This window comes from Maylandia zebra, linkage group LG12 (genome assembly GCF_041146795.1).
Source record: "Maylandia zebra isolate NMK-2024a linkage group LG12, Mzebra_GT3a, whole genome shotgun sequence".
Taxonomy (NCBI): Eukaryota; Metazoa; Chordata; class Actinopteri; order Cichliformes; family Cichlidae; genus Maylandia; species Maylandia zebra.
In genome coordinates this window covers 1,874,634-1,893,143 of record NC_135178.1, presented here as the reverse complement: position 1 = coordinate 1,893,143, position 18,510 = coordinate 1,874,634, and the positions used below count along the sequence as shown (strand labels likewise).

The window sequence follows — 18,510 nt, the reverse complement described above, 5'->3', positions numbered from 1 at the left end:
TGGGAGTCCACATCTCCGAGGATCTCACCTGGACGACCAACTGCTCCAAGCTGGTCAAGAAGGCTCACCAGCGCCTCTTCTTCTTGAGGACTCTGAGGAAGAACCACCTGTCCTCAGACATCCTGGTGACTTCTATCGTTGCACCATCGAGAGCATCCTGACCAACTGTATAACAGTCTGGTACGGGAACTGCTCTGCCTCGGACCGGAAGGCGTTGCAGAGGGTCGTGAAAACTGCCCAGCGCATCGCCGGAGCACCACTTCCTGCCATAAAAGACATCTACAGGAAGCGGTGTCTGAAAAGGGCTGGGAAAATCATCAAAGACCCCAGTCACCCATCACATGGACTCTTCACCCTCCTGCCCTCTGGGAGGCGCTACAGGAGCCTCCGGACTAAGACCACCAGGTACCAGAACAGCTTCTTCCCCACAGCTGTCAGACTCCTGAACTCTGCCTCCTGACATCTGACCCACGTTAACACATGGACTGAACATACACACACCCACAACCACCTACACACACACACAATGGACAACTGTACCCTCAAACACACAATAATAACATGGACTGAACCATCACTCACAACCACCAGCACTTTATATACCTCTGTAGAAATTATCCACATATCTCACTGATCTTAACTGCACTACTGTAAATGCTGTATAGACAATCATACTGTACAACACGATAATTATAATTCTACAACTGTTTATAACTTGCATATTTCATATTTCTGTATAGTTTTCATGTTTATATCCTGTTCATAGCCTGTACATACTTATAGTTATAGCATATTCATAACATACTTCATACCGTGTACATTATAACATACCGTAATAGACCCATTTCTGTAATATACTTACATATCTATATTATTGCTAATATATATTGTAATATATCTATATCATGGCTAAAGCACTTCTGGATCGATGCAAACTGCATTTTGTTGCCTTGTAAGTACATGTCACAAGTGTGACATGTGCAATGACAATAAAGTTGAATTCTATTCTATTCGAATGCATCTAATGCATCACTCTGTAGCGTTCACTTACATCTGTAACTAAAAACAGACCTGCAATAGAACCGTATCTAGGAGCAGCGTTGTGGGCTCAAATTGCTCTCATAAATATTTTGTACTTTTAAATCAAATGCTTAGTTGTGAAGTTTTGTAACCTTGAAAACCAAAATATCTGAATTTTTGATGTTTGTGCATCGATTGATGAGAATTTGTGTTTGTAAAAAAATATTTACACAAGTTAGTTTTTTCCCGTTAAGGTCTGGTTACAGATACAAAGCAAAAAAAGAGCAGCTGTGTCCCAAAACCGCATCCTTTGGAGGACCTGGCCTTCGCGGTCTATGTGGGCCGCGTCCTTCGAAGGCCGGAAGTGCGAGGCTGTGAAATTGGACGGTCTAGCCTTCAGATTTGCGTCACCGCTGTCTCGGAGGAGTTTAATAACAGGACACTGGCGTAAATTCTCGACCATCTCACACTTCTGTTTAATCAGTTAATCAGAAAACGATGTGCTGGAAGTTTGCTGCTTTTGCCAGCTCTAGTGACCCTTGACCTCCTGGTCAGCTATCGAGCTGGTGGGTAACAACGTCTCCGAAAACGTTGCAGGACTTTGGCAAATATGTGATATCTTAATAAACCGAGCAGATATTTGAAGTTTACACAGCTACATTCTCAAAATATGTTAAAAGTTTAATAAGAGTAATATTAAAACTAAGGAGCTGCCGCCATTGTTGGAATCCTGAATCCTGCAACACGTTCTCACTCCAAAAGCGTAATATTTTATGCTAGGTGACAAATCGTCAACATATTACGCTTCCAGGCACCCGACACATCCCTAAATGACGAGATCAGAAAAATGAGGAAACATGAGAACCATTTGGAATCTACACGTTCATTCATTTTACTTCAATCACTTTGGAAAACACTATTTGAAGTCATTAAAGTGCTTGTTAAGGTTACGGATAAGGTTAGGGTTTGACCCAATTTGACCCATTCCAGTTTTTGTGTTGACCAAAGTACTGAAGGTTTATGACTTTTCCTTATCTGGGGTCATGAACTGGTGTGTAAAATATGGACACTTTGGTCCTGGGATGTCTTTGCAGTGTTTGTATACAAAGATGATGTTGCAGGTCATTTTGACCCGCACACTTTTATGCAAGTAAAAAGCTGTTCAGATCCAAAATAAACATTTGTCTTTGATGTACTTTGTTTTGACTGCCTCTGAATATACATCAGACCCAGGTGTGTATGTGAGAAACTTTCTCTCCCCTGTTCTTGTCACTGTTCTCGTGTCATTTCAACACACCTAAAATGAGCTCCTGAAGGATGACGACTGAAGAAGCTTTATCACTGCTTTTGAACTGGGATAGTGATGAAGAAGAAGGTGTTTCAGAGACAGAGGATCTTTCAAGACAAAGACTACAACTCGCTCCAAAGGAGGAGTAGACAATCTTGACAAAGTCACAGCAACATACAGCTGCCAGTGCAACACAGCTCGTTGGCCCTTGGTAATTTTCTACAACATTTTGGATGTGTCAGCTTACAATGCCTATGTCCTGTGGAGTGAAATCAACCAACACTGGAATGCCAGCGTATTGTACCGACGTCGGCTTTTCCTGGAAGAACTGGGCAAAAGTCTTGTCACTCCCAAGACCCAGAGGCGAGTCAGACCAGCTCGATCTCCAGCAGCAGCAGCTGTCATTGAAAAGGTCAAGTGTGCAGTGGATCCAGTGGATACAGGTGTAAAGAAACAGGAAAGATGCCAGGTCTGTTTAGGTGGACGGCCTTGTCTTGGTAGGTTTACAGTTGTGCCATACTCCTTCCCTTTCTGAATGATGGCTTGAACAGTGCTCCATGGGATGTTCAAGGCTTGGGAAATCTTTTTGTAGCCTAAGCCTGCTTTAAATGTCTCAATAACTTTATCCCTGACCTGTCTGCTGTGTTCAGGTGAAGCAATGAGTTGTTGGCGCTGTCACTTGGTGTTCGCTCGCTCTGTGGTAGAGTATCACTTCCTGTTCCTGCTCAAACACAGTGGTGTTTCTGAGTAGCTTATCTGCTTAGCAATTTAATTAAAAACTTTTAAATACATTCTTCTTTCATAGTATAATCTTCACGTGCTTCATCCGAAGCACACTTTCTGAGTACTCACTACCTAATTTATAGCCAAAGTATTCACTCACTGTCTCTGTACTGTTTCGCTAGCTTAGCTTAGCTCGTAGCCGACTCGTTAGCACCATGGCTACTTCACCTGTCCCTCCTGCACTTTCTTGCTCATTGTGTCAGATGTTTAGTTACTCCTCGGCCTCCTTTAGCAGTAATGATATCTCTAACAAATGTAGCATATTTGCAGCGCTGGAGGCCAGGATTACTGAATTGGAGACTCGGCTTCGCACCCTTCATTCACCCGTAGCTAGCCAGGCCCCTGTAGCTGGTGCAGCCGAAGATAGCGTAGGCCCCGCTAGCTGTTCCCCGGCAGATCCCAAGCAGCTGGGGAAAGAGGGCGGCTGGGTCACGGTGAGGAGGAAGCATAGTCCTAAACAGAAGCCCCAGGTACACCACCAACCCGTTCATGTGTCTAACCGTTTTTCCCCACTCGGCGACACACCCGCCGGGGGTCAAACTCTGGTAATTGGCGATTCTGTTCTCAGACATGTGAAGCTAGAGACACCGGCAACCATAGTCAATTGTCTTCCAGGGGCCAGAGCAGGTGACATTGAAGGAAATTTAAGACTGCTGGCTAAGGGTAAACGTAAATTCAGTAAAATCATAATTCACGTCGGCAGTAATGACACCCGGTTACGCCAATCAGAGGTCACTAAAATCAATATTGAATCGGTGTGCAACTTTGCCAAAACAATGTTGGACTCTGTAGTTTTCTCTGGCCCCCTCCCCAATCAGACCAGGAGTGACATGTTTAGCCGCATGTTCTCCTTAAATTGCTGGCTGTCTGAGTGGTGTCCCAGAAACGATGTGGGCTTCATAGATAATTAGCAAACCTTCTGGAGGAAACCTGGTCTTGTTAGGAGAGACGGCATCCATCCCACTTTGGATGGAGCAGCTCTCATTTCTAGAAATATGGACAAATTTATTAAACCCCCCATAATATGACTATCCAGAGTTGGGACCAGGAAGCAGAGTTGCAGTCTTACACGCCTCTCTGCAGCTTCTCTCCTCCTGCTACCCCCCAAAAACCCATCTCCATAGAGACTGTGTCAGCTTCCAAACAGACAAAAAACAAACTAAAAACCAGCAACAAACAACTTAAACATAAACAATTACAAAGAAAGAACAATAAAGTATCCACATCTGAACCAAAGAGTAAAACAGTGAAATGTGGATTATTAAATATTAGGTCTCTCTCCTCCAAGTCTCTGTTAGTACATGACTTAATAATTGATCAACAAATTGATTTACTCTGCCTTACAGAAACCTGGTTGCAGCAGGATGATTATGTTAGTTTAAATGAATCAACACCCCCGAGTCATTCTAACTACCAGAAATCTCGAAGCACAGGCCGAGGGGGAGGTGTGGCAGCCATTTTTCACACCAGCCTATTAATTAATGAAAGACCAAGACAGACTTTTAATTCATTTGAAAGCCTGATGCTTAACCTTGTCCACCCCAGCTGTAAAACTCAGAAACCAGTCTTACTTGTTATCATCTATCGTCCACCTGGGCCTTACACAGAGTTTCTGTCTGATTTCTCAGACTTTATATCTAATTTAGTTCTGAGCTCAGATAAAATAATTATTGTGGGTGATTTTAACATCCATGTAGATGCTAAAAATGACAGCCTCAACATGGCATTTAATCTGTTATTAGACTCAATTGGCTTCTCTCAAAATGTAAAAGAACCCACCCACCACTTTAATCACACTCTAGATCTTGTTTTAACATATGGCATAGAAACTGAACATTTAACAGTGTTTCCTGAAAACCCTCTCCTGTCTGATCATTTCCTGATAACATTTACATTTACAATAATTGATTACACAGCGGTGGAGAGTAGACTTTATCACAGTAGATGTCTTTCTGAAAGTGCTGTAACTAAGTTTAAGAATATAATCCACCCACTGTTATCATCTTCAATGCCCTGTACCAACACAGAGCAGAGCAGCTATCTGAACGCTACCCCAACAGAGGTCGATTATCTTGTTAATAATTTCACCTCCTCACTACGTACGACTCTGGATACTGTAGCTCCAGTGAAAACTAAGGTCTCTAATCAGAAGTACCTGACTCCGTGGTATAATTCTCAAACACGTAGCCTAAAGCAGATGACTCGTAATCTGGAGAGGAAATGGCGTGTCACAAATCTAGAGGATCATCATTTAGCCTGGAGAAATAGTTTGCTGCCTTATAAGAAAGCCCTCCGCAAAGCCAGAACATCTTACTATTCATCACTGATTGAAGAAAATAAGAACAACCCCAGGTTTCTCTTCAGCACTGTAGCCAGGCTGACAAAGAGTCAGAGCTCTTTTGAGCCAACCATCCCTTTAACGTTAACTAGTAATGACTTCATGAACTTCTTCACAAATAAAATTTTTATCATTAGAGAAAAAATTACCAATAATCATCCCACAGATGTAATATTATCTACAGCTACTCTTAGTACCATTGATGTTAAGTTAGACTCTTTTTCTCTAATTGATCTTTCTGAGTTAACTTCAATAATTACTTCCTCCAAACCATCAACGTGTCTTTTAGACCCCATTCCTACAAAACTGCTCAAAGAAGTCCTGCCATTAATTAATTCTTCGATCTTAAATATGATCAACCTATCTCTAATGATCAGCTATGTACCACAGGCCTTCAAGCTGGCTGTAGTTAAACCTTTACTCAAAAAGCATCTCTAGACAGGCAGAGCCTTCAGTTTTCAGGCCCCTCTTCTGTGGAACCAGCTTCCAGTTTGGATTCAGGAGACAGACACTATCTCTACTTTTAAGATTAGGCTTCAAACTTTCCTTTTTGCTAAAGCATATAGTTAGGGCTGGACCAGGTGACCCTGAATCCTCCCTTAGTTATGCTGCAATAGATGTAGGCTGCCGGGGGATTCCCATGATGCATTGAGTTTTTCCTTTCCAGTCACCTTTCTCACTCACTATGTATTAACAGACCTCTCTGCATTGAATCATATCTGTTATTAACCTCTGTCTCTCTTCCACAGCATGTCTTTATCCTGTCTTCCTTCTCTCACCCCAACCGGTCGCAGCAGATGGCCCCGCCCCTCCCTGAGCCTGGTTCTGCCGGAGGTTTCTTCCTGTTAAAAGGGAGTTTTTCCTTCCCACTGTCGCCAAAGTGCTTGCTCATAGGAGGTCATATGATTGTTGGGTTTTTCTCTGTATCTATGAAGCGCCTTGAGGCGACTTTTGTTGTGATTTGGCGCTATATAAATAAAATTGAATTGAATTGAATTCTTTGGACTTCATGGTGTTGTTGCTCCCAATATTCTCTTAGACAACCTCTGAGGCCGTCACAGAGCAGCTGTATTTGTACTGACATTAGATTACACACAGGTGCACTCTATTTAGTCATTAGCACTCATCAGGCAACGTCTATGGGCAACTGACTGCACTCAGACCAAAGGGGCTGAATAATTACGCACACCCCACTTTGCAGTTATTGATTTGTAACAAATGTTTGGAATCATGTATGATTTTCCTTCCACTTCTCACGTGTGCACCACTTTGTGTTGGTCTTTCACGTGGAAGTCCAATAACATTGATTCATGTTTGTGGCTGTAATGTGACAAAAAAAAAAAAAGTTCAAGGGGGCCGAATACTTTTGCAAGCCACTGTAGATCATGGAAAGGGAATACCCTTCAATGGTATCCCCTCATGCCTGTGCCCTCTTTCAACAGGACAATGTGCCCTGAGACAAAGCAAAACTGGTTCAGGAATGAGCACAACAGTGAGTCTGAGGTGTTCACTGGCTTCCAAATTCCCCACATTTGACCCCAATCAAGCATCTTTGGGAGGTGCTGGGCAATCCAGTCTGATGCATGGAGGCACCCACCAGCTTAAAGGACTTAAAGAATCTATTCACTTCAGTTTTATTCAATTTTATTTATTTATACAGTGCTGAATTACAACAACAGTTGGGGTGCTTTATGTTGTAAGGTAGACCCTAAAATAACAGAGAAAAACCCAACAATCATATGACCCCCTGTGAGCAAGCACTGTGGTGACAGTGGGAAGGAAAAACTCCCTTTTAACAGGAAGAGTCTGCCATGACCGGTTGTGGTGAGCGAAGGAAGTCAGGATTAAAGACATGCTGTGGCAGAGAGCCAGAGATTAATAATAAGTTATTATTCAATGCAGAGTGGTGTATAACATCTTGGTGCCAGATACTCCATGGCTCAATGGGTGAGAGCTGTTTTGGTAGCAACAGGGGGACTAAAATAATATTAGGCAGGTTGTCATAATGTTATGCCTGATCAGTGTATATAAAGCTTTTTCCCACATACTGATAAAGTACTCTATCCTATAGATGTAAGTGCTGTGTGCACCTTGGATTCATACCTATGATCGATTTAGAATAACCAGTTAACTTTACATGCATGTCGTTGGACCAGGAAGGAAGCCGGAGTACCTATAGGGTGGCTGTAGGAGGCAGAGCAGGTCACCAACTGATCGGAAGGTTGGTGGTTCGATCCCTGGCAGTCTGCATGCCAAGTATTCTTGGGCAAGACACTAACCCCAACTTGCTCTCCGATGCATCCATCGGAGTATGAGTGTACTTAGAAAGCACTGAGTGTAGATTGGGTGAATGAGGCATGTTATATAGAGAGCTTTGAGTACTCCAGGAGAGTAGAAAAGCGCTATATAAGAATCAGTCCATTTACCATAGTACCCAGAGGAAACCCACAAATGCACCACCCAGAAAGGCCTTAGGCACAATAGACTGCAGTGTTTCACTTTTAACTGTTGTGCATCGAAAGATCCTGATTTCCTTGTTATGTATAATGTGATGCAATGTCTTACCTCTCCCACAGCACTGGACAGGATGTGGACAATTTTTTCATGGGGCGTGGCCACCACACTCTGGCTGTTGATCTCGATGATGCGGTGACCAACTCTGACCCCGCCCCGTTCGGCAATGCCCCCACGCATTAGGCTGCAAATCTGTTGAAGAGATGTCACTTTTTCTTTAAAAATAACAAATAAAATCACTCAAGAAATGTAACAAAATTGCAGTTATCATGTAACAGAGCAGACACTACTCACAATGCCATTCTGGACACTGAAACCCAGCTGGTAGCGCAGGTCTGGCCGTCTGATGAGTACAGTAGTCACTGGGGGACATCTCACAATATTCAGCTTGATATGAGACTGGTTCTTCAGACCCTACAGGAAAGAGAAGCAGGAAAGAGCAAGTATTGGGATGAATTAAATTCAGCAGCAAATAATGTATGTATACATATTATACATAATATGCACACACACACACACACACACACACACACACACACACACACACACACACACACACACACATATATGTGGTAGCAAGCGCTCTCTCCTATGCAGTGGTCACTGCAGGGCAGCTTAAATAATGGGAAAAAGGCAGCGATTTCGAGCATTTGTCCCATACAGGACACCGTAGTTCAAGCTTCTCATTCGTCCAGGCACCATCTTGGCTCAGTGTTTACTGTGTTTGCTTTGCAAGGCCCAGCAGCAGACTCGGAGTGGTTTATGCCCCAGTGTGTAAATGGTGCGGTCCAAGCCACAAATTGAACGCTTGTGTTCGATCACACAACACAGAGTCCTGCACTGGTAGTTTTACATATACACACGCTAATATATATATATATATATATATATATATATATATATATATATATATATATATATATATATATTAGGGGTGCAACGATATTCGTATCGATATTGAACCGTTCGATACAGTGCTTTCGGTTCGGTACGCATATGTATCGAACAATACAAAATTTGTAATTTATTTTATCAACTTTCCTTCTGACGATGCTGTCTGTGTTGAGCGCTCAGTGAATCTGCGTTCGACTACTCCGCCTAGGCTCGACAGTGCAGCCTAGGCGGAGTAGTCGAACGCAGATTCACTGAGCGCTCAACACAGACAGCATCGTCAGAAGGAAGAGCGCAGGGCAAGCTAGCGAGACAGAAGTTAAGCTCCCCTTACAACATGGACCTCCCCCACCCTCATTCAGATCTGGCGTTTGGAACTATTTTGGTTTTCATGTGAAGTATGACCCTGAAGGTAAGCGAGTCATGGACTAAAGTAAAACAGTATGTTGGATGTGCCACGCAATGCTCAATTACATGGGTGGGAACTAGTGTGTTAGCGCAGTTAGCTCGTTAATGTGTTGGCCGTCTAGCCCCATGCACGGGGCGATCGGCGGTAGCTCGTTAACAGAGATTCGCCGTGTTGTGGCGTTAACGTCATTTCAACGAGATTAACCTGAAAGCACTAGTGGGAACACAACGAATATGACTGCACATTTACGCCGACATCATCCTAGTGCAAAGACAAAAACAATAAGCATGCTACTAACTTTAGCCGAGTCATTTAGACAGCTGTTAGCACATGATTCTCCTTATGTGTTTAATATGCTGCTGAGAATATAGCCCAGAAGAAGCGGATAGTATAGCTTTTATTTTGGAAAGAGACATTTCTCTGTAATAAACTCTCTTTTCCAAAGATGAGTGATTCCTCAATCAGATACAGGGCTCGCAATATCGCTAGCCCGACGTCCCGGGGCTAGCGATTTTTTCAGTCGGGCTACCAAAATCTATCTCTGCCCTGCCCGTCGGGCTATTGTAGGAAAAACATATGTCAATGCTTTTGCATTCTTTCAGAAATGTAGCTGGGTAATTATGTCATTGGCATCGGTGAGCCACTGTCAATATGTGACATATTGAAGTCGCGTTTGAATTTGCGCTTGTTTTTTTGCTTTCACTTTGCAATCGCGTGAACTGTGTATAGAGAGCGACAGCACTGATCTGTGAGTGATGATAATTTGTGCACCAATTCCTCTGACGTTGTCTTATCAATCGTTAGCTTACTATGCAAACATGACAAGTGAAATCTCCCGCAGCAAGCTTAAACATGTGAGAGGTTGATCGCGCAGAGAATCGCTGAGCTTATGTGAGTGAGTGTGTAAAAGCAGCAGGATATATATTTTAGTTCTGCTGAGCCAAATAAGACAGGTCAGGGTGAAGAAGTGACAGCCAAAGAAAAGCTTACCACAAAACGGAGAAGTTATGACAAATCAGACTATAAGGCAAAAAGAAAGTGCAGCTTTATGGTTTCATGGACAAAATAATTTCTGTGGCTGCAATATGATGAGCTAAATAACCAGGGCTGCACATAAGTGGTCCGCAGGTACGCATTCGCTGTCAAAATAAAAAACACGCACAAGGGTTAAATTTAAAAACTGTACTTTTGAGTTAAAATATATATTTATAATTTTAATAAATGACAAATTAAAAAGGCATGAACATTTTTTTTGTATCGAAAAAATATCGAACCGTGACACCAAAGTATCGAACCGAACCAAACCGTGAATTTTGTGTATCGTTGCACCCCTAATATATATGTATATACATTTTTTTTAATGTTTTCTCTTTATTTTTACTACTTTCTACATTGTAGATACAAACTGAAGGCATCAAGTATTTGAAGCAAGATATATGGAATTATGTAGCAAAGAGATAATTAATAATAATTCTAAATATGTCTTATATTTTAGATTTCTGAAAGTAGCCCCCTTGTCAAGGTTCATTTGTGAATTTATTGCCTTCTTAATGGGGTTGGGACCATCAGTTGTGTTGTATAGAAGTCAGGTTGGTGCACAGCTGACAGCCCTATTTGACAACTGTTAGAATTCATATTATGGCGAGAACCAATCAGCTAAGTAAAGAGAAACAACAGCCCATCATTACTTTAAGAACTGAAGGTCAGTCAGTCTGGGAAATTGATAAAACCTTGAATGTGTCCCTGAGTGCAGTCACAAAAACCATCAAGCGCTACGTTAAAACTGTCTCACATGTCTCAAAGAACCTGGCACACCTGTTACCCTTCAGACACTTTCTTCTGAAGCGTTCTTTAGGAGCTGCCCGACAGACGACTAGTGTCGGAGTATCGACTTTTCTGGAGTGCCTGTAAATCTGCCAGCCTGCCTACTGGAGCCTGTGGATTATTTTCGCTGGTGACTGTACCGAGTTTTGTTTCCTCACCAGGATTTTCGTCTGTCTGTTTCTCCCGGTCGCCTCGTTTGGTTTGTTTCCCTTCTGGAGGTTTTTGGCAAACAGTACCAAGTAAGCTCTCCAACTCTCGGTAAAGTCTCTTTTATGCTTTTCTCAGTTTCGGGCAAGACCCTCCTAATTCTCCTGTTCCACTCAGATCGAGTGCGCTACCGGTGTGCGTCTCCTCACCTGCACATCCCGGCTCCACATTCACATTTTATTGTATATACAGTGACCCTGAAAATTCATCCCCTTCACTGTAAACAAATTGTTTCAACTCTGTGCCTCTGTGCGTTCTGCTCTCTGAGTCCACCGGTATTTTTCATGACACTGGAGGATACATTCATTCAAGTCAGCCTCAGAAATAACAAGTTAACAGCATGCCTACCACAGCATGCTGCAGCAACATGTCATCCCATCAGGTTTGCATTTAGTTTATTTTTCAACAGCACAATGAGTCCAAACACACCTCCAGGCTGTGTAAGACCTATTTGAGAGTGATGGAGTGCTGACCAGATGATCTGGCCTCCACAGTCACCTGACCTAAACCCAATGGAGATGGTTTGTGATGAGATGGAGCTCAGAGTGAAGGCAAAAGGACCAACAAGTGCTCAGCGTCTCTGTGAACTCCTTTAAGACTGTTGGAAACAATTTCAGGTGACGACCTCATGAAGCTCAGAGAGAGAGCCAAGAGTGAGCAAAGCAGGAATCAAAGCAAAGGGTGGATATTTAGAAGAATCTAAAATATCAAACATGTTTTGAGATATTTCACACTTTTTTGTTTACTACATAATTCCACATGTGTTCATTCATAGTGTCGATGCCTTCAATGAGAATCTACAATGGAAATAGTCATGAAAATAAAGACAAATCACTAAATGAGAAGGTGTGCCCAAACTTTTCGATGATAGTGTATATTGTACATTATTAGATGTGCACAATAAGGCTTGTAAGACAGCTCAAACTCATCCTGTCTATCTGCCTATTAATGGGCTATTACTACATGCCTTCAGGACACGATTTACAACCTGAAGAGGTGATAAAGTGATAGATCTTTCAGCCCAGTTCTACTTTTTCTACATAATCCATCATACAAAATGTAATCAAATGGAAAAGTCTCTTTTTAAAACTTGTTTTATTATTTTTAATCTTTTCACTTTATGCATCAAGCAAAAATTTAATTATATGCAACATTCTCTGACTGGAAGAAATTAGTTTAACATTTAAACCTATTTTCTGCACATTCCAGCACATAAAATAATGTTTTTTTGTGTTTACACTCAGTCTCTCAAATAGATGCAAGTAAAACACAGCAGAAAATAAATAAAGTCAAAGACTCAGCGGTCCTGTTGCTCTATTTTCACCTGTAAAGCAGGAGTGGGGCAGGCGGAGGTTTACCCTGGTGCAGGTGTGCCGCGGTCAGTGGAAGGATCCGCGAGTTTCTCTGTGAGTTTCCCGTTACGTCGTAGCTACTCGGTGCTTGTTGGAAGTTTAGGGGTTTTTTTCGCTGTAAAAAGAAGTTTTCTTCCCACGCACAGCGGACACTAATGTTTTTGTCACTTTTTATGGAATCAAACTCAAAGTAAGGTCAGTACTTCCACGCTTTAAACGCTGCACGCTCATACTCTCTCTGCACTCGATATGTGATCCACTGTTGATCTGCACACAGCTGTTGTCACCAACGTCGCACTCGCTTACGTCACTGTCGTGACACACGCAAAAAAATCACGGTTTTAGTAACGCAGTAACGCAGCGTTCCTACGGGAAAGTAACGGTAATCTAATTACCGTTTTTGCAACAGTAATCCCTGACTTTACTCGTTGCCTGAAAAAAGTAATCAGATTACAGTAACGCGTTACTGCCCATCTCTGGTGGTAGATACTATATAGTTCCTTCTGTGTGATTTTTTATGTTAGGTTTGTTTTTTGGTCGTCTGGGAGCTGACACGGTCTCTCAGAGGATGGGGTTTTATGGACATAACAAGAGAAGCTGCAAAGAGGTGTGTAAGACTCGAACTCCTGGTCCCAACTGTGGATAGTCACGTTTTAATAAATTTGATCAGATTTATAGAAACGAGAGCTGCTCAGTCCAATGTTGTATTGATGCTCTACCTTCAGCTGCACCGACTACAGGGCCCTTGCTAGCTGTAGGTTTTTCATAGGTGTGAAGCTGACTCTCCAATTCTGTGATCCTTGCCTCTAGAACTGTAAACAGGTTACATTCATTACAAATATAGTTATTACTAAATGAGGCTGAGGAGTAACTAAACATCTGACACAATGTCAAGGGACCGCTGAAGAGGCTAATGCTGCAAGTAAGTCGGCTACAAGCTAAGCTAGCGAGTCTCTAGCATCACAGTGACTCACTACTGTGAATGTAATTAGCAGGTAAGAAACACAACAAGTTCATCTGACCAATGAAACCGGGAGAGAACTTTGAATCCAAAGAGCATCTTCAAGCACAAGATAAATCCCAACATTTGTAAAGATAAGCTGCTTCAACAGACGTCATTGCAGCTTTTATGTGTCGCCAGGTATTAGACCCCTAAGTTCCAGGAAAGCTCTGAATGCTGTGAAGTTGTACTGGATACACCTCTGCCCCAAATTGGGGGTAGTTCCTCTGGACTGGCAGATGTGGAGATGGTCTCTCTTAGATATGAAATGCTTGCTCTAACTTCAGCAGATCATACTCAGTCTTCCTATGAAGGCCTATGCCCTTCATAGGGGAGAATGTGTCCCTTTGTCAAAACTCAGTTCAGAAGGAGCAACTTCTGTCTAGTCCTGGGACACTTGCACAACTGGTCTGTACGTGCTCTGTGGTCTTGGTGCAGACTCATAATCATGTTGCTGGAATGTTCTGTGGTTAGTTTGGGAGCATAGATTATAAATCCTGTTGCTTCAGACTATTTGGTCCCTGTACAGCTGTAACATCAGCATGGTTGCTTTGCTAGAGTCAGACTCTTTCCCTGTGAATGCCAAGGTTGTATTTTGTCGCCAATTCTGTTCATAATTTTAATGGAGAATATAATAGAGAGCAGCCAAGAATGAGGAGATTTCTGTTTCTGTGGCTTCAGGATCTTACTTTTCTTTGCAAATGATGTGGTCCTGCTGGTCTTATCATTTGGTGACCTTCAGCTTATCTGCAGCCAAATTCAGTGCAGGGAGATGGGAATTAACACCTCTGTTTTTGAGGCAAAGATTCTTAGCAAGCAGTGGGTGGAGAACACGCTCAGGTAGGGGATGGGTTGTTGTATCTCATGGAATTACACATGAGTGGAGGAAGTGTGGAGATGGAGAGACTGAATGGTGCACAGAGTGCTGAGCATGAAGCCAAATGAGATTGGAGAGCTGGAAATGAGCCTCCACCAATGGGTGCACATACCATACATACCTTTATAATGCTTTGGCAGGTGGACAGTGGCAGTCCCACCAAACTGGTTCCATTGATTGACATGATCTGGTCTCCTATGTTCAGTCTGCCAGACCTCTCAGCTGGCCCAGCATGCATCATGTTGGCAATAATGACTGTAGGTAGGATGGAGCCCCATCCACTCTCCACGATGACCACGCCCAGAATCTCCCCCTTAGCTTTCTCTACAAACACCTGTGGTCACAGCAGGCAGTCGACAGGCAGAGAGAAACAAAAACAAATCATTTTAAATTACGTTTCATTGGAATTCATTTGTCTGAACTATCATGAAAAAAGGATGCCATATTAATTTGTCATTCTAATCTCTACTACATATTCAGCAGTACAGACGTGATTATGCCAACCTGTGGATGGAAAGCAGAATAAAAAATACTGTTATGAAACCAGAAATGTTTGAAAATACATGCAGCCCTCTCACATTTTTGCAGTTCTCAGATTTGGAGAAGTGCACGAGGTCATCATTGTACATGTCCTGAGTGTTCAGCAGGTCACTGTATTCCTTTTGGCTGAGGTCCTCAGGGTTAATGCCATTGGCCCGTAAGAATTCTTGATAGGCCACACTAAAGGCCTGTCCAATCGACTGGGCAATTAACTGGGCCTAGAGGACATGGCAGAGTTAGAAGATATTGGAAAAAAAGTTTTCAAAGACAGAAGTATGTTGTTGGACTCACATCCTCAGACTCAAACACATGGCAGATCATCTTATACTGGCGCTTGCTGTCTTGACTTGGCTCTGAGGTTTCCACGTTCTCCTCAGAATCAGTGCGAGGCATCCTGCGCCGGGCCATCAGAACCACTATGTTGCCAATGTCAGCAATGTAGGAGATAGTCCGCAAAGGGTGGTCCATCATAGTTTCCTTAAAGGCATAGAAACATTTACAGCCCTCCTCATGTGTACAAGACGCAGATTTTCTGCATTTGTTGTAAGTACTTTAGAATCTAACAATATATGTTATTGCATTTAAACCCCATAAACAGTGGGTGTAGGAAAGTGAGGTAACGTTTGCAAACCATATAAAAATGATAGATAAACGATATACATGAGCTTCTTGCTTTGTCCACTGTTATGCATCACAGTAATATGAGGCGCCAAACATGTCAACTGTTGCAAAACAACCACATCTTTGATTCATCTGTTCAGAGAACATTATTACCAATGATCTAACATACGGACCATTAATCTGATGTTAACACAGATGTTACCACAACACTACACAAACTGCAGAATATGCAAAAAATTAAACGGTAATATAGATGAAAGGGAAACGTGTGCCTGCAGTGTGAGTGGGTACCTGAGAGTCAGCGTTGAGCACTTTTATTCTCTGGGTAGAGATGAAAAGATCCACCTCTGTGAGAGGCTGAGGCTCACCCTCAGGTTCCTGCACAAACACAGTCAGAAAGCAGCATTAGACACGGTGACATGTCTCAAAACCAGTACAGCACACGCGATTAGGCAAACATGACCAAACAGCTAAAGTGGTCAGTAAAAGCAGAGAAGTGCACTGCCTTAAGTTCTGGGTTTAAACTGGTCACAAACCGGCTGTGTGCAGGCAGGAATAGGACCCAAACACTAACTCACAGAAGAAAACGTGAACGCAAAGTAACACAGCTTTATTGCTGAATGCAAACCAATACAAAACTAAACCGGGAAATTCTAACAATAATACGGTCCAGGAAACACGGAGAGCCACGAGGGACACGGAGCAACACGTGACTGAGGGAGACGCTGACATAAATACACAGATAACGAGGGACGTGGGAGCACACGGGCAACACAGCTGACACGAATAATCATAACAAGACAGGGGAAGCCAGACTGAACAGAGTGAACATGAAAACACGGGACCTTCACAATAAATGCAGGAGAGGCAGACGCGAGGGAACGCGAGGGAGCCTAAATGTACAAAGGTTAACACAGAATAAACTCAGGATACCACTAAGAATAATGGACCATAACACAACAGAAACACAAGGGACTCAAAACGCTTCAAAAGGACCCCGAACCATGACAAAACTGAGCAATCATTAATATTTATTAATCGTTTTAGTTTCACGACACAAATTAGGTTCCTGCACTTGCCAAATCTCACTGATTTTATTACATGAAATTAATAAATAAGCCTGTGCTCATCCTGCAGTATAATTAAACTCCACAAACTACAAACTACAACAAATCACATGAGTTATTTTGTCCCATCTAAGAAAAAACGAGGGCATATACTGTGCTGCCAAAAATATTTGCCCCTTCATGATTTTTTGGTTTTTGAATATTATTTGTTTTATTTATGTTTTATCGATAAAATGTTAATTTTAACCAGTGATAAACAACATAAATGCAAAATGCAGTTTTTAAATGATGTTTCCTTTAAGATCATGAAGTAATCCAGGTCTGGTCCTATGTGGAAAAGTCATTTTCCCTTAAATCTAATAACTGTTGTTCCACCCACAGCAGCAAGAACTGCAATCAAGCATTTACAGCATGTCTTTTGTATCACGCAAAGATTGGCCCAGCCTTCTTTGCATCTTTATTTGGTTTCTGAGCATGAAAAGCCTGTTTAAAGTCAGACCAAAGCATCTCTTCTTCTTGGTGTATTTTGGTTCATTGTCTTGTGATCGTTGCTCCACCTGAGCTCACAAACTCTTGGCTGGACATTTTCATTCTGTTAACAGGGCAGAATTCATGGTTCCATCAATTACTGCAAGTCATCCGGGTCCTAAAGCAGCAAAGAATCCAGAGGCTTTCACACCAACAATGCCTGCAGTTTGCAGTGGTTTCTTCTTGAAATTCTCCCATGAATATCACGGCGCACAGTCTCATGCTGTTGAATGTTGTTTTGGGTTTTTGTGCCCTCCTGCATGATGTGCTCATGGAGTTTTTTTCTATTTGTGGATGATGAACTGTTGTTTGCTGGAGTTACTACATTTTTATTCCTATCCTTAATCCTCCTGCTGCACATCATTTGGACCTAAATCTTTCTGTCAAGCCAACTGACACAAGTCATTTTTGAGTGAGTGAATCTAATCAGCATCATCAACTTAAATTAAACTGATGTTCTCAAGCAAGTTGATACTTCATGTTGCCCTCCACACCGTCTAGTCTCACATTCATGATAAGCCTTTTCTAGTGCTTTTGCCTCCTTTGTCTTTATTCTAGACTCTAACTACTCCTGACTATTCATCTTTGTCAGCCTCGTCCTCTAAATACTTTCCAGTACTTCCTCCTTCCACCACCAAGTCTCGCCTTCTTTGCTACCTTTACTCATCTACTTAATGTCTAAGTTCATTTGTTATTTGCTATTTTAATGAACAATAAAAAGAATCATAAAAGCACTTCTAAAAGAACAATGAATCCATTAACAGACAGTAAAAAATAGAAAGTGGACTTGCAGAAATAAAGCTAAACACTTCTTTGCAAGACACAGAAGGTTCTGAACTCTGAAGAGAAAACGGAAATCAAGAGGTGAACCTTCTGTGAAGATACAGTGGTTTTCAGACATGTTGAAATTCAAGGAAAAAACAGTTCGAGACGTCAAATATTTGTCCAAAAAAAAGAAAAAGTGCTTTGGATGTTTTTAACCAGGACATCAGTCAAAAAGCTGCAAAAGAAGAAGTCTTTGTGAAACATGTTTAGGAAAACACCCAAAGTTTTACAGGAAGATCACAAAAAGGAAGAGAGAGAGTGCAGTGATGAGCATGGGGAGAGTGTAAAAACTCAAAAAACGCTGAGTCAACGGAAGGAACAAATGAAGCTACATCAAACAGATCAGTGCATGGACACCATGTACTCCTCTACAGTTGTCCCAGTATGGGTATCTACATCAAGTGACCCAGAGAATGAAATCCTCGT

General features: G+C 42.1%; 1 protein-coding gene across 3 annotated transcripts in view; it reads right to left on the bottom strand.

The window, feature by feature from the left end:
- Positions 1–18,510, bottom strand: part of apba1a (amyloid beta (A4) precursor protein-binding, family A, member 1a) — a 60,921-nt gene that overhangs the window by 6,561 nt on the left and 35,850 nt on the right. For all 3 annotated transcript variants that reach the window (XM_076890542.1, XM_076890539.1, XM_076890540.1), the window contains 6 exons: positions 15,956–16,042; positions 15,335–15,520; positions 15,082–15,261; positions 14,625–14,837; positions 8,238–8,357; positions 7,995–8,135 (listed from right to left, as the gene is read on the bottom strand). In XM_076890542.1, the coding sequence (XP_076746657.1) occupies positions 7,995–8,135; positions 8,238–8,357; positions 14,625–14,837; positions 15,082–15,261; positions 15,335–15,520; positions 15,956–16,042 (927 nt within the window). The remainder of the gene's footprint in view (positions 1–7,994; positions 8,136–8,237; positions 8,358–14,624; positions 14,838–15,081; positions 15,262–15,334; positions 15,521–15,955; positions 16,043–18,510) is intronic.